Here is a 16,888-nt window from a genome sequence, read left to right as displayed (position 1 = left end):
CAGTTTTTCAAGTTTCTATAATTAGACCCTTGTTGAGTACGGGTTATCTGCTAGTAAATAATGATACAATTGTGAATAATTAAGTCAAAAGCAAAGTGTATCTTAGTGAATTGTATCAGAAGCAACACGTATTGTGGAGCATCCTATGGTAGAGTTTTTATTGGTCTCCCACTATTACGTCACGTGTTTTGGGCCAGTGAAGATAAAACAGGTGTTTACTTTTTTGTAGCAAAGTGTCTGGAAGATAACAGTTCCTGCCTTGGACAAGAACTAGTTTTTTGTTCCGTTGCTTGAATTTTTATAGTTCCGTTGCTTGGATTATCGAGTTCCGTTGCTTGAATTATCGAGTTCCGTTGCTTAGATTATCGAGTTTCGTTGCTTAGATTATCGAGTTCCGCTGCTTAGATTATGTAGTTCTGTTGCTTGAATTTTATTTCCGTTGCTTAGATTATGTAGTTCCGTTGCTTACATTATCGAGTTCCGTTGCTTAGATTATCGAGTTCTGTTGCTTGGATGTTATTTCCGTTGCTTAGATTATGTAGATCCATTGAATTTTTTAGTTCTGTTGCTTGCATTCTTTAGATCCGTTGCTTGGATTATCTAGTTCCGTTGCTTAGATTATCGAGTTCCGTTGTTTGGATTATCTAGTTCTGTTGCTTGAATTTTATTTTCGTTGCTTAGATGTAGATCCATTGCTTGATTTTTTTAGCTCTGTTGCTTGCATTTTTTAGTTCTGTTGCTTGGATTATCTAGTTCCGTTGCTTAGATTATCGAGTTCCGTTGTTTGGATTACCTAGTTCTGTTGCTTGAATTTTATTTTCGTTGCTTAGATTATGTAGATCCATTGCTTGATTTTTTTAGTTCTGTTGCTTGCATTTTTTAGTTCTGTTGCTTGGATTATCTAGTTCTGTTACTTAGATTATCGAGTTCCGTTGCTTGGGTTTTATTTCCGTTGCTTAGATTATGTAGATCCGTTGCTTGCATTTTTTAGTTACGTTGCACGGTTATTAATCATTATTTGTATCAATTATCTTGTTCTGTTGCAAAGTTATTGATGATTTGTATCTAATCAATGATTCAATGGTACAATGGTTCGGAACACACTAAAACTGTTAATCAACACATCTCTCATCATCAGGGTATAATAGTGTAATCTGAATAAATAAAGCACTGAAAACTATATCAATCAATAAATCATCCAGTTTGTTATCAATGGGAAGAAGGAGGAAGCAGAAGAAGAAGAAGAAGTAGAAGGAGAATTATAAAGACGGGAAGAAGAAGAAGAAGATGGAGGAGAGGAAGGAGAAGAAGAAGTGAAGCAGAGGAATGGAGGAGACAAAGAAGTAAGGCAAGAAAAGAAGATGGGGATAGATCACGAAATAGTAAGGAGTAGAACTAAGAGAAGGAGATGAAGAAGAAGAAGGAGAAGAAGATGAACTAAATGATGTTGATGATGAAAGAGAATAAGATGAACAGCAAAATAATGGAGATGATGATGGTGATTAAGAAAATTATGATGAAGAAGAAGAAGAAGAAAAACAAAATGAGGAAGAAGAAAATAACGATGAAGATGAAGAACAAAATTATGAAGATGATGGAGAGTAAGAAGATGAACAACTAGATGATGATGATGATGATGATGATGATGATGATGATGATGAAGAAGAGAAGAAGAAGAAGAAGAAGAAGAAGAAGAAGAAGAAGAAGAAGAAGAAGGAGGAGGAGAAGAAGAAGAAGAAGAAGAAGAAGAAGAAGAAGAATAAGAAGAAGTAAAGAGAGCTTTTATCATTGTACTTTTATCAGAACACTTTGTGCAATCAGATATCCCAGTAGCTTCCGTTAATAATTGAATGAATCCAGTCATGACAAAGCATTGTGATACAAGACTATGATGTGTCACATATTTGATGCAATGTTAGAACTCTACTGCTCTTCTATATCACTTTTACTTATAGACCCACGTTATAATGGCAGTATTTGATTACATTGGTGTTGCTATCCTTGTCTATCATTCCACAAAGCAGATAGCACTATCCTTCTCTAGCTGTGCAACGTTGCCTGGTTAGTTTCTAACAATGTAGAGATAATTAATGAACAAAATATTTAATTTTATTCATGAAAATTTGTTATTAAATCATTGAAATAGTATCTTAAGTCACAAGGACGGGAAGGGGCCTTTTGCAGGCGAGAATGATGTTTCTAGTCGAGGCGTTAGCCGATACTAGAATTTCATTCGAGCACTGCAAAAGACATTCACGGCCAAGTAACGTACACTATTTTTTGTCATAATAATTTAGAAAAGAGTAATTGAGAAACAGAAAACATTGCCTGCTTGTGCTGACATTACTACATGCATTCTATAAACATAACCTAGTTCACAAGTTTCGAATCAGGATTTTCTTGATTGTAGTTGACAAAACTTCTACCTGGAACGCTAAAAGGCGGTTTTTGTACCAGTTTTGCTGTTCCTGATTTGGAACTAGAAAACATACTCGACTGTATAGGAAACATCTAATTTTATTACAGTATAGTATGCTGTAAGGAGAATCATATGTTTATTTGTTCTACAATCAGCTGTTTACCGGCTTGATTTCATGCATGTAAAACAGCTGAAATTGAATGACTATGATAAAAAAATATTATTATTTTAAAAAAGAATAGACAGTTATTATTACATCAGATATTCCGGTATCAGCTATCCCCTAGAAGGCAGATAATCGGCAACGCTGTTTCCCTATCTTTCTCCATTGTCATTATAACTTGTACCTCACCATATGTGAAAATCATCTTAATTTCTAGATCATATTCTTTGTTAGTTGAAGTTTGGCTTGGGTTTATTTTTATTTCTTAGTTTATATTTTATTAGTAATTGGCACTGTATTACACTATAGAGAAAATATAGCATGAGAAGGTATCCCATATGTTCTAAATTTCAAGTATATGTTTGTCAACTGTAGCCGATTACTGTCGACTACTGTCTATTATTAGTGTGTTGTTGGGAGTGTGAGAGTGTAAGAAGGGCACAGTATGAGAGACTACCAGCGTCACATAGCTTCACCAAAAACAACTACTAGGACTATCGGCTTCAGTTAACATTCACATTTGCAACATAGACACCCTATACACTGTCTATTATTAGTGTGTTGTTGGGAGTGTAAGAGTGTAAGAAGGGCACAGTATGAGAGACTACCAGCGTCACATAGCTTCACCAAAAACAACTACTAGGACTATCGGCTTCAGATAACACTCACATTTGCAACATAGACACCCTATACACTGTCTATTATTAGTGTGTTGTTGGGAGTGTAAGAAGGGCACAGTATGAGAGACTTGTCTTGAATAAATAAACTTTGTTCATTTATATTAAATTTATTAGTAATTATAAATTCTTTTATGACTGTTGAGGCTAACATTAAGCATACAATTAGTAAAAATAATTTACCAGCGTCACATAGCTTCACCAAAAACAACTACTAGGACTATCGGCTTCAGTTAACAGTCACATCTACAACATAAACGCACTATATCGTGGCAAATCACCATAAATGATACCGTATCAAGACACATGATACAGTAGCATCTGAACTTGATACACAAAACTATAATTTGATACAAAACTTGCAAACTTTGAATGAATTCTACAAACCATGGGATTTTTCTTATGCTATCTTTTCTCTATGATTTTACTAACCTCAATACCCTCTCGTAGCTGGAGTAAAATACTTTTGTCATTGAAAGAGTAAGGCCCCGTCTCTGGTACAATCAGCTGATGCAATTGCTCGGTCAATTTTTGAACGGAATCGGGGTTGTGCGATACAACGTAAACTGCAAAACTTTCCGTGGTGTGACGTTCATACTTGTCTGTACGGTTTATGTAATCTGAAAATATTACAAAAAGTTTTATCAATAAACAGAGGGTTCTTGTGGGTTCATTGTGGGTGGGTCTCAGAAGAGGATAGAGCTATCTGCTTTGTCTAATGACAGACAAGGATAGCAACACCAATAAAATATTGAGTTGAATATTTTGCTCATTATTAATATGTCTACATTGTATCAAAAAACAATTTTTTAACGCAGCGGAGCTAGAAAAGGATAATGCTATCCGCTTTGTCTAATGACAGACAACGATAGCAACACCATTTTCAATCGATTGCTGACTATAACGTGGACCTCACTATACACAATTAATTCAATATTTCAATGTTGCATTGATATTAAACTGCAAATTTTTGCGTCAATAATATTAAAGTTGGACAAAGAATAACGTAAACTGTGTGCTGATTCATGAGACGTTTATCTAAATGGCAAAGGTCAAGCGAGTAATTCAAATGCTTTATCATGATTCAGTTAGGGCACTTCCATCACGATCTAAAATGTTATTGTAGAATAATTGTTGTTCTTTATAATATCATTGTTATTAGTATATTACTAAACTGTTATTGTACTAGTAGTTCTGTGAACAGTAGACCTCACGAAGTATTCTCATCCACAAGTACCTGATTGAAACTATAGACCTTATGGAAATACAGCAATAGACTGGCTTCTCCACACATCTGTGTAATCACTTGTCAGCTGATTTATGATGAATAATTCTATAGTCTGATTTTTACTCCAATATTGGCGTATGAAGGAGGCTTCTTTTTCCTTTTATACTAGTAGTTCTGTGAACAGTAGACCTCACGCAGTATTCTCATCCACAAGTACCAGATGTCAACTGTTTTAAATGTTAACAAACTCAGTTCACGTTTAAATTTGTATTTCATATGATATAATTCATCCAGTTCCGTGATGATCTTCCTATCTGATGAAAATTAATTTTTTAGAATCAAATATTATAATTTTTCCAGCATTATTATTTAGTTCATTTGTTTATTTTTATTCACCTATTAAATTAGTTTTTTCGAATGTGAGAATATTGATACTGATGGGCACGCATAATAATACCATGACTGCAAAACAAAATATTGAAACCAAAGACCTTAAAGCTGCAATTAGACCAAATTTATTAACAAAATGTTAATAACTCAATCCTTTTAGATTATATTAGATTGAACATAACTTATCATACACATGATGAACATGTGTGTTTGTCAACTTGCGTTCAATCTAATAGAATTTATAAGGATTAAGTTATTAACATTTTGTTAATAACTTTGGTGTAAACCCAGCTTTTGAGTTTAAGCCACCAGCTGATTAAATTGAGTTTAAACTTTGACTGTGCAAACGGCCCTAAGAGAAATGCCAAACCGTCGACTTGAATCTTAGACCTCACTTCGTTCGGTCAATTATTAGAAAAAATGTAGAATTATAATTGCAGAATAATTCTACGAGGATGTAGATGGAAATAGATTGGAAGTTGCATTCGTTTAAATGCTAATTAATGAATAATTATTATTAAACGAAAATCCCAATTAAATGCTGTAATTCACCCCGAAGACTTCTGCTACTGCAAATAATGACAACAGGGTAAACAGCTAGATGGAAATTCGATGAGAGCTACTGTACAAAAATTATTTGTCAGCCCGGGAATCGAACCCAGTATCTCCTAATTCCTAATTCGAATCAGGAATTCTCCTAATGAGCGCTACTGTACAAAAATTATTTGTCAGCCCGGGAATCAAACCCAGTATCTCCTAATTCCTAATTCGAATCAGGAATTCTCCTAATGAGCGCTACTGTACAAAAATTATTTGTCAGCCCGGGAATCAAACCCAGTATCTCCTAATTCGAATTAGGAAAATTCCTGATTCGAATTAGGAATTAGCAGATACTGGGTTCGATTCCCGGGCTGACAAATAATTTTTGTACAGTAGCACTCATCGAATTTCCATCTAGCTGTTTACCCTGTTTTCAATATTTGCAGTAGCAGAAGTCTTCGGGGCGATTTACAGCATTTAATTGGGATTTTCGTTTAATAATGATGTAGGTATTCTTGAAAATTGGACGTATTGACCGAATGAGGATAGTTTCACACCCATTCGGTTCGGTTCGGTTCGTTTTTGGCAAATTCCGATAAGTGTGAAACGAAGATTAGGTTTGAATTCGGTACCGAATAGCAACCGCATAGCACCGAACGCCCCCTCCACACGAATAGGTTTCATCATATTCGAATTCGTTGCTAGGGAAACAGGGAAAAACAAAGTCTTTTACACACGCTTGCCTTTTTTGTTTTTATTTCAACCTGATATCGTGATTATCTGTTTCAAAATTTTCCAAGTCAAAATCATATGGTCAATTAATTTCTGTTCACAGGAACATTTCTTTCTCAATGAATAGTTTGAGATGATTATGAATAAGAAGAATAAAAAGAAGAAGCAGAAATCGAAAACTGAGAATAAGTTTGAAAAATCTTTGAAGAAGAGGAAGAAGAAGAAGAACACTGATAGAAAAAGGAAAACTAAAAGAGGAGAGGGTTCAAAGAAAAGAGAAGAAGGTGAAGAAGAAGGAGAAGAAGAGGGAGAAGAAGAAAACGTGGGAGAAGATGAAGAAATAGAAAATCAAATGAAGAAGTGAAAGCGTAAACAGGAGGAGGAGCATCAGGTAAAGAGGGAGAAGATGAAGAAAAGAGAGAAAGCGCAGAAGAAGAATAAGAAGATGGTGATGTAGGAGAAGCAAGAGAAGAAGAAGAAGAAGAAACATCAACAACACTGATAGGAAAAGGAAAACTAGGAGAGAAGGAAAAGAAGGAGTAGGACAAGAATTATGAGAAGAGGGAGAAGTAGAAAAGATTTAGGAGAAGATGAAGAAATAGAAAATTAAATGAAGAAGTGAAAGAATAAAGATGAGGAGGAGGTTCAGGTAAAGAGGGAGAAGATGAAGAAAAAAGAGAAAGCGCAGAAGAAGAATAAGAACATGGTGATGTGGGAGGAGCAACAGAAGAAGTAGTAGTAGTAGTAGAAGAAGAAGAAGAAGAAGAAGAAGAAGAAGAAGAAATAGAAACAATATAGCGTGCACCGTTGAAGCTGAATCTTCCCTCCTTGTAGTTCTAATTTCTATGACATTAGAATAAAATTGTGTGAGTTTAGTATAGTTGACAACATTATAGTGAGGTCCACGTTATAATGGCAGTGGATAAAGATAGAAGAATAGCGATGCCGATTCTCTGCATTAATTAATTATACTTTTACACTGTCAAAAACATAATTGGCATCATCGTGGACCTAGAAAAGGATAGTACCACCGGCTTTGTCGAATGATAGACAAGGATAGCAAAACCAAAGTTGATCAAATACTGTCATTATAACGTGTTCCTCACTGTAGAATACAGACACAAGGGGTCATACAATACAAGGCCACCTTCACTAGACTACTGCTGTTTTGTCAGGTCTCTCTCAATCTCTCTCTCTCTTACTGTCACTCTCTCAATGGCTCTCCTATAATCTCTCTTCTTGTCAATCATTCTCCCATGCTATATCTCTCTTTCTCACTCTCTTTCTATCACCCTCCTATAATCTCTCTTCTTGTCAATCACTATCCCATACTCTCTCTCTTTCTCTCTAAGTATCTCTCTCTCTCTCTCTCTCTCTCTCTGTCAATAATCTCTCCCCTTGTTCAATCTGTCTCCGTGTGTCATACTCTCACTCACTCACTCTCTCTCTTTCTCTTTCTGCGTGTCACACTCATACTCTTTCAATCTCTCTCTCACACACTCACTCAAGTCGTACAACTCTCTTGATTTCAATATATTTTCAGCTGTTTGATATTTCCGGAACGCGGTGTTGCCAGATTTCTCTGTCCATCTGGTTTGAGAGTTCATTAGGGGAAGCATGATGCTGTCTGCAATAATTGTGACTTCAGTCTGGCAACTTGTTTGTTCTACGTTGGTTGTTATGGAGGTGTTCACGCTGAATGTCTAGCAATTTTTTTGTTTTACGTTGGTTGTTATGGAAGCGTTCAAGTTGGCAGTCTGGCAATTTTTTTTGTTTACGTTGGTTGTTATGGGGGCAAACTGCCTACAGTGCCTTCAGTCATCTTAGAAGGAGGGAAAGAGAGGAGGAGGAGGAGGAGGAGGAGGAGGAAGAAGAAGAAGAAGAAGAAGAAGAAGAAGAAGAAGAAGAAGAAGAAGAAGATGACGAAGTCAGAAGAAGAAGAAGAAGAAGATGACGAAGTCAGAAGAAGTAGGAGAAGAAAAAGCAGGAGATTAAGAAGAAGATTATGTTGATAATGAAGAAGAAGAGGATGATGTTGATAATGAAGAAGAAGAAGAAGAAGAAGAAGAAGAAGAAGACGAAGATGATGATGATGATAATGAAGAAGAATAAGATGATAATGAGGAAAAAGAAAAAGAAGAAGGAGAAGTATAAGAAGTAGATCCAAATACAGATTATAACAAATAAATTATTTAAATATCAAATTATAATAGATTATTTTGTCAACCAACCTGTGAAATCTCGATGAGCGGCATCAATTTTGTTGATTTTGTCAATCAATTCATGGAAGGCGGAGTTGTACTGAATGAGGTTGGCCAAGTCATACTTCAGATTCCCAATTGCCTCCACCGATGACGACATGAGCATATCCTGAGCCTTGTCTACACTCCTCGCCACCTGCACCATACGATCCAGGATTTTCTGGTTTTTCTTTTTCAAAAACGGGGGCAGAATGGTGTCATCGGGCACTATTTTGGTGCCCACCACGTCCCAGATGTTGAGGATGTCGTGCACCACTTCCTTGACGAAGTCCACTGTGTCGACTGCGTCGTCTATGCCGAAGGAAGCTGCAGGAGGTGGTGCTAGGAGAGTCGTTGTCACCAGGAGGCAAAAGGCCACCAAATTGGGTGCCATGTTTTTGAAACCTGTAGGGTTAGATGTGGGTGTTCACACTGGGCAAACTTTTGTAACCTGTAGGATTAGATGGGGGTGTTCACATTGGGAGATTTTTTGAAACTAGTAGGATTAGGTGGAGGTGTTCACATTGGGAGATTTTTTGAAACCTGTAGAATTAAGTGGAGGTGTTCACACAGGGAGATTTTTGAAACCTGTAAGATAAAATGGGGGTGTTCACACTGGGCAAAGTTCTGTAACCTGTAAGAATAGATGGGGATGTTCACATTGGGAGATTTTTTGAAACCTGTAGGATTAGGTGGAGGTGTTCTCATAGGGTGATATTTTGAAATATATTGATATTGTAGTATTAAATTGATGTGTTCACACTGGAATATATTTGAAACCTGTAGTTTTGAATGGGTGTCCACACAGGGTGATTTTTTTAAAACCTGTAGGAGTAGATGGGGGTGTTCACATTGGGAGATTTTTTGAAACCTGTACGATTAGATAGGGGTTTTCATACTACGGAGCTCCTGAAATTTTTCCAGAAATGAGACTCATCTCAGTTGATGGGGCTTATAAATAGCTATCCATGATATAAATTTGAAGAAAATCGTTAGAGCGGTTTTCGAGAAAACCGTGAAAAACATGGTTTTTTAGTAATTATCCGCCATTTTGAATTCAATTTTATTGAATTTTTTATTGTCGGATCCTCATGGTATAAGGACCTTGAGTTTGAAATTTCAAGTCAATCGGTTGATTAGGAATGGAGTTATCGTGTTCACAGACATACACACATACACACACACAGAGACCAACACCCAAAAATCATGTTTTTGGACTCAGGGTACCTTGAAACGTATAGAAAACTTGAAATTAGGGTACCTTAATTTTTTTTGGAAAGCAATACTTTCTTTACCTATGGTAATAGGGCAACGAAAGTAAAAACAACTACTAGGACTATCGGCTTTAGTTAATAGGCACATTTGCAACATAAACGCCCTATACTAAGGGATATTTACTTTTGATATATTTTCTCTATGTGTGTAGTTTAAATGGGGGTTTTCACACAGGGCGATTTTTTCAAACATGTAGATTTGAATGAGCGTGTTCACCCAGGACGAAGGTTTGTAACCTTTAGTTTTAAATGGGGGTGTTCACATTAATGGTTTTTATTAAACTTGTGGTTTCAAATAAAGGGTTTCACACTAATCCGTTGTTAATATATTTCATGGATTGTTTCTCAATCACCTGAAATTGACAGGACGAAGGTTTGTAACCTTCAGTTTTAAATGGGGGTGTTCACACTGATGGTTTTATTAAATTTGTGGTTTCAAATAAAGGGTTTCACACTAATCCGTTGTTAATATATTTCATGGATTGTTTCTCAATCACCTGAAATTGAATATAAATTGGAGGAGGTTGAAGGATTATTTCATAGAGGGTTTCAATTATTTTATTGAAAAAAAAAATCAATCTCAAATTCAGTCAAGTTTCAACTTTTTTGAAACCTTTAGTTCTAAAAATAATAATCTAAATTTCAGTCTGTAGGCTATATAAGATAATTTTTCGATTCTTTTATTTTTAAATGGAAGTCTTCATACAGGACAATAATAACATTATAATAGACTAATATTGTCATGCCTTATTTCATTTTGTTCACAATCAATTAATCACATAAATTCCAGAGTGTAGTTTATTTCAATGAAGGGTTTATCAGAGGACAGTATTATTGAACCTGTTGATTCATTTAGAAGGCTATACACGGGATAATATATTTAATATCAAAATTATTTCTACTTCGGGCAGTTTGCACAGTGAAAGCTTAAACTGAATTCAATCAGCTGTTGGCTTAAACTCAAAATGAATCGCATTATAACAGATGATACTTAATATAGATTTAATCCAGTTCAAGATGAAATTTAGTTTAAACTGGCACTATGCAAACGGCCCTTGGTGCCTCAAAAGTGCAACAATAAAATATTCAACACACACGACTCTATATAAGTTTCAAATTTATTCTAAACTTTTATCTCAACTTGAATTGTTGGTCAATAATTAAATTGATACCAGATTCACTATTAATCAGTCATTATTTTTACTAGTTGTGAACTGTGAACTTTGGTGCAATCATTAGCCTTCAGTACTTGAAATCTTGACTTGACGTTATCAGTTCATTGTAGTTCAATCTAATCTGAGTTTACGATAAACGAGAGAGAAAACTGAGTTTGTTCAATTTATTCTGGTTTAACTATTTTTTCACGTTTATTCAGGATATATTAACGGTACTTTGCGTGAACTAATATTTATTAGGTAATGCCTTACACAAAATCATGAATGATTTTTGTTCTAAATTATATTATTCTTTATCAGTTAATCAGATTATTATTGAATTAATCTATACTATAACAAAGTAAAGAACTGACAAATTAATAAAACAAAATAAATCTTATAGCACCCTTTATTCTTTAAAAAACTTTAAAATAGTTGAACAACGAATAAAGGGTGCTATAAGATTTATTTTGTTTTATTAATTTAAAAGCAGCCCATGTCAATAAGTGTTTTTAAAGAACTGACATACACGTAGGGGATAGGAAAATTATGTTTGACGCATCATCACGTCTGAACTACTGGACTGATTTACTTGAAACGTTGCATAATAGATTCTTAATTAACCGAGGATGGTTATAGTATAGACCTATTTTCAATTCTTCAAGATTTCATTACATCAAGTTTTCAGTTTGTCAAGTTCTAAAATAGTCCCTTGCGGAGGACGGGTTTTCTCCTGGTGTTGTGAATAAAGCAATGTAATAACATTGAAGCTACAGCAAGAACCGAAGTTTAATCTGGGTTTAGGTCAATTATTCATCATTTTTCATACTGATGTGATTTTTGCAATCAGATAAATCAATTTGGTATGAATTTTTATTAAATAGAAGATTAGCAACGATTTTCTCTTAAGGTGCGTACAGATATACGCGCCGCGAACATGACAAATTCTCTTTGAATCAGCTGATGCTAAGCTTTTTATATCTGTATCCTACAGTTTCTGTAAAAATACATATATAGCCAGCTGATTAAAAGTGAATTTCTCATGTTCGCGGCGCGTATATCTGTACTCACCTTTAGGCTAGGCAAACATCAGTTAGTCAATACAAGACAAGATCAGACACAATACTTCACATAGTTGCTTATGACGCAATACATACTGATTAGTCATTGCAATTAGACATGTCTTCATAAGCAACTATGTGAAGTATTGTGACTAAACGTGTCTGATCATGTCAGGCTAGGCGCACACCAGTTAGTCATGACAAGACAAGACATGATCAGACACGTGTAGTCACAATACTTCACATAGTTACTTATGACGCGACACACACTGATTAGTCATTGCAATTAGACATGTCTTCATAAGGTAACTATGTGAAGTATTGTGACTAAACTTGTCTGATCATGTCTTCGGCTAGGCGCACACCAGTTAGTCATGACAAGACAAGACATGATCAGACACGTTTAGTCACAATACTTACATAGCTGCTTGTGACGCAATACACACTGATTAGGCCTAGTCATTGCAATTAGACATGTCTTCATAAGCAACTATGTGAAGTATTGTGACTAAACGTGTCTGAACATGTCTTGTCTTGTCTTGACTAACTGGTGTGTGCCTAGCCTTAGATTCAATTTGAAAATCTAAGTCAATCTTGTGAATGTTAGGTTATGTTACGATAGAAACAGTCAGAGAGATGGTTTTCAGGAATTTCAGATTACAATCTTGAATTGAGTGAATGAAATTCATGATTTTTATTTAGGAAATGTTTTAGATTATTTTCATTAATTAGTATTGTAACCAAACGATTAATTAAGACATAATTAAATGGATTTTGATAGACGAGTAGGTGAAAGACCTTCACTAAGATAAGATGTTGGTTCTTTGTTTGAAGCTTCAACTAAACACCGACCGGTTAACCTTGTATCTTTTTTCAAAAAACTTACCCAAGCTCACAAAAACACAATCCTAAAAAACCTAGAACTACCAACCCTACACCCCAACAATGGGATGTGTTGGTCTAAACTTGGTCTAAAATCTACCAGCTGTTCTAATAATCTACCGCTATCTATCACCAGGTCACGCCATTGAGAAAAACTGAACTAATAATACATTTTTGTAAACGACCGTTGGAACACGTTGTTGCAGAGAGGAAGCCCACAAGATACGCGTTGCTTGCAGGTTACTCAGGTTAGTGACCGAGCGAAGTGACGTCTAAGATTCAAGTCGACGGTTTTGCATATATTTGTTCCGCATTTACGGCGAAACACGGCAATAGATTTTCATGAAATTTGACAGAAATGTTCCTTTTTGAATCACGCGTTTTTTTGATAAGACAGTGGCAAAAGAGAGATTCGGCAACACTGTGCTCCTATCTTTCTTCAGTGGTTCTTTTTCTTTCAAATCAAATCATTCAATAAATACTATACAATAAATAAATACAATACAATAAATACATATTCAAAACAAACAAAAGAAAATACATAATTTTATAATCAAAAGTATAAAGTAATAAAATGAAAAGTAAGCATAAATAATACCAAAATCATAATTATATACTTTTCATGTGTAATTTGGCATCACCAGCAAAAGCAATCAAGCCTCCATATTAAAAATTAAATCTCTATCCTTCTTCATTATAACGTTTTATGTTAACCTTCTATGTTTGGTTTTGAAGCATCTACATTTAAAAATCTACTTTGCGAAAAAAAATTAGGACTGAAAATTTTGTGAAGTGAACAACTACAAGACTCAACCATAGATAAAGGAGCAAAAGTAGCATAGATAATAGATTATAGTAGCATAGATTATAGTAAGATAAGGAGCATACTATATTTCTTGTCTCTGACTCAACCTATTTCGGACTGTGTGTAACCTTATCTAAATTTGGGAGAGGAATAGCACAAGGTTACCTTATTTTCTCTCCCTATCATTTTTGATAATGTACTCTTATTGTATCTTCTATCAAAGTTTTGTAATGTATGAATTTTTTGGCAAACAAATTTCAAATATTGTATGAATCAATAAAGAATGAATAAATAAACGCGGTCCTCCTCATTATAGTAAGCATGAGACAGAAGTCATCTTCTTTGTTTCTCTACAGTGAATAGTGTTATCATATTTCATTTCACTTTCTTTTTATCTATCAGTTGATCGATTTTTGTTTTAATTTCACTTTCTTTTCAACTCTCGATTGTCATTCGATTTTTATTATCTTTGGATTGATCAAATTCTTTTGTATTGTTGTACTTTCTTCTATCAGTTAAATCGGTATTTGCATAATTTTAATGCTGCTGTAATTTTGGCTCGCGATTTTTGCGTGGTTATCTAATTCCAAACAAGATTTCTATGCTAGTTCTCCATCAAAATTTTATGAAAATTAAATATTTTTTTATTATAACAATAAAATTGTGCTATTTATTAGGCTGTGTGCTACACTTTTGGAAACTTTTCACTTATGACAATTTTGAAAGTACATGTTGTCTCGATTTGTGGCTACAGTAGAACTTCTGTAAATTCGTTGTGGGATCAAGCGTTTACTGTGAATTATGGAGGGTTAGAATTATGGAGGAAGAGAAGCCGGAGGAGGACGCCAATCCCAATGTATTAAGCGAGCAATTTCTGTATTTATATATCTGGTTATTTCTATATCTGGTTATTCATGTTTAACGGATCTCGAAAACGGCTCTAACGATTTTCACGAAGTTTGGAACATAGTAGGTTTATGATATAAAGATTCGATTGCACTAGGTCTCATTCTTTGGAAAAATCGCTGAACGACATTAAAAGGATAATTCATCCTTGGAAAACAGATGATAATTTCGTCGTCTCTCGATAACAGAAGATGCGTGTGCCTATAGTGAGGTCCACTTTATAATGGCAGTGGATAAAGATAGGAGAATGCCGATTCCCTGCATCAATTAATCATATTTCTACACTATCAAAAACATAATTGGCATCGTTGTGAACCTAGAAAAGGATAGTACCACCGTCTTTGTCGAATGATAGACAAGTATAGCAAAAACAAAGTTGATCAAATACTGTCATTATAACGTGGACCTCACTATATGTGGGAGAGAGACAGAATTATTTTCAGATGTGTAATCATAATCAATCAGCGAGAAATTTTATCAAGCTAGACAATTTAATTGATTTGATCAACATAATCTAATTATTTTGTTGACATGACATGATAATCCTCCTGAACTAGAGTATATCATAATTTTCAAAGTTGATCATTATTTGACAATTTCAAGTGATTAGTGAGTGTTATTTTGTTATTCAATTTGGTTTGTAGATTATAATTTTTTGTTTTCAAATGTTTGAACAGAAAGTTGAATCTGAATTCAAGTGTATGGAACATAACCTACTTTCTCTACTATTTATAGTGTATAAATCAAAATTCGGGGAAAACCCAGTTTTGGGCTGTGCCTGTTAGTACTTCCCTAATCATTTTAAAGAATTGTGTTCTGTTTATCAATAAATAAATAACGAGCGAAGCTCGGTGCCCCGATATTTATTATAAAAGAATTAATAATTTTTTAACACATCAATATTTTCTAAAAAAAATTCTTTATCTGATGCAACAGGAGCAAAGAAACACAACGATTTAACGCACGCCTATGACTCACACGGAGCTAAAATAGCGTCAATTTCCAATGCATATCCATATTTGTCAACATTAGCAACATATTTGCCAATTGGCTTCAAGCTGAGAGAGGCAACACTGCTATTGTCACATTTGTTGAAAAGAAACGGACTTTCTTTTCGCCATTCATCCTCTCCTTCTTCCTCCTTTTCTTCTTCTTCTTCTTCTTCTTCTTCTTCTTCTTAGCCATTTGCTATTCTCTTCTCTCACTCTCTCTCTCTCTGTTGCCGTCTATGATATTTGCAAAGAGTGAAATTATTGTTTCTCTATTATCTCACAACCCGTTATCATTGTGGAAGCAACACAAAGACAACTCCCCATGATACATTTCCAGTGAATGATACACAGCAGATGATTGTGTTGCAAATTGCAATAAATTATTTATTACTTTCCTTGCCCTATTACCATAGATAAGCAAAGTATTGCTTTCCGAAAAAAAGTATGGTACTACAATTTGTAAATTTCTATACGTTTAAAGGTCCCCCGAGTCCAAGAAAGTGGTTTTTGGGTATTGGTCTGTATGTGTGTGTGTTTGTACACGATATCTCATCTTCCAATTAACGGAATGACTTGAAATTTTGAACTTGTGGTCCTTACAATATAAGGATCCGACATGAACAAATTCTATCAAATGCAATTCAAGACGGCGGCTAAAATGGCGAAAATGTTGACAAAAAACGGTTTTTCGCGATTTTCTCAAAAACGGTTCCAACGATTTTGATCAAATTTATATCTACTGCATAATACTCATTGATAAGCTCTATCAACTGCCACAAGTCCCAATCTATGCAAAGTTTGATTTTAGATTCCCAATTATCAGTCTTCAGATACAATTTAAACAAAAAAATTCAAGTGGAAAATATTGAGCATGAAAATCTCTACAATTAATGTTTAGTAAAATTTTCAACTAAAATTGAAAATAAGCTCGAAATTCGAGAAAATGTGATTATTCAATTGCAAACTGTTGGCAACTGTTGATTCTATTAAATCATTCACTATGAAGAGATAGCAGACCTCGTGTATCTCCAGCGTTATTGTCCTGTCACTAGCTGGCTCAGATCTTTGAATAGTAGACTTGAGATGCGCGTGAACACTAACGTCAGGTGATCAATTTTCATAACGGCAAGGAAAGTTGTGTGAGTGCGCCACACCAGATTTTTTTATAAATGCATTCATTTCTTTTATTCTATTCCCGAAACTCTAATTTCCTCTATGAAACTCTAATTTCTGATATGTCCAAAGCTCCGCCAATTTATGTAGATGCATAACAATATAATTATTATCTATAGTTATTATATTACAAATTGAATTGCTTTTTCATATCATATACAGTTCAATAATTATTTTCTTAGTCTATATCATGTAAATTCATCTATAATTTTGCTGTATTGTAAGCTATTGTATATAAGTGTATAAGACAGT

The 16,888-nt window shown here is 34.6% G+C and overlaps 2 protein-coding genes across 4 annotated transcripts in view; one reads left to right on the top strand and one right to left on the bottom strand.

Moving 5' to 3' along the window:
* LOC111046010 overlaps positions 1 to 12,923 on the bottom strand; it is a 31,323-nt gene extending 18,400 nt beyond the window's left edge. Inside the window, exons 1-3 of one of the 3 annotated variants that reach the window (XM_039440597.1) lie at positions 12,765 to 12,923; positions 8,381 to 8,794; positions 3,692 to 3,879 (exon numbers count right to left, since the gene is read on the bottom strand). In XM_039440597.1, the coding sequence (XP_039296531.1) occupies positions 3,692 to 3,879; positions 8,381 to 8,783 (591 nt within the window). In that variant the 5' untranslated portion in view covers positions 8,784 to 8,794; positions 12,765 to 12,923. Of the gene's footprint in view, positions 1 to 3,691; positions 3,880 to 8,380; positions 8,841 to 12,676 lie in introns of all 3 variants that reach the window. The other 2 variants (XM_039440599.1, XM_039440598.1) reach the window with 2 other exon arrangements.
* LOC111064279 (E3 ubiquitin-protein ligase Ubr3) overlaps positions 1 to 16,888 on the top strand; it is a 144,680-nt gene that overhangs the window by 59,525 nt on the left and 68,267 nt on the right.

Source organism: Nilaparvata lugens, chromosome 14 (assembly GCF_014356525.2).
Source record: "Nilaparvata lugens isolate BPH chromosome 14, ASM1435652v1, whole genome shotgun sequence".
Taxonomy (NCBI): domain Eukaryota; kingdom Metazoa; phylum Arthropoda; class Insecta; order Hemiptera; family Delphacidae; genus Nilaparvata; species Nilaparvata lugens.
The sequence above is the reverse complement of the archived record's forward strand: the minus strand, read 5'-3'. Positions and strand labels throughout refer to the sequence as shown.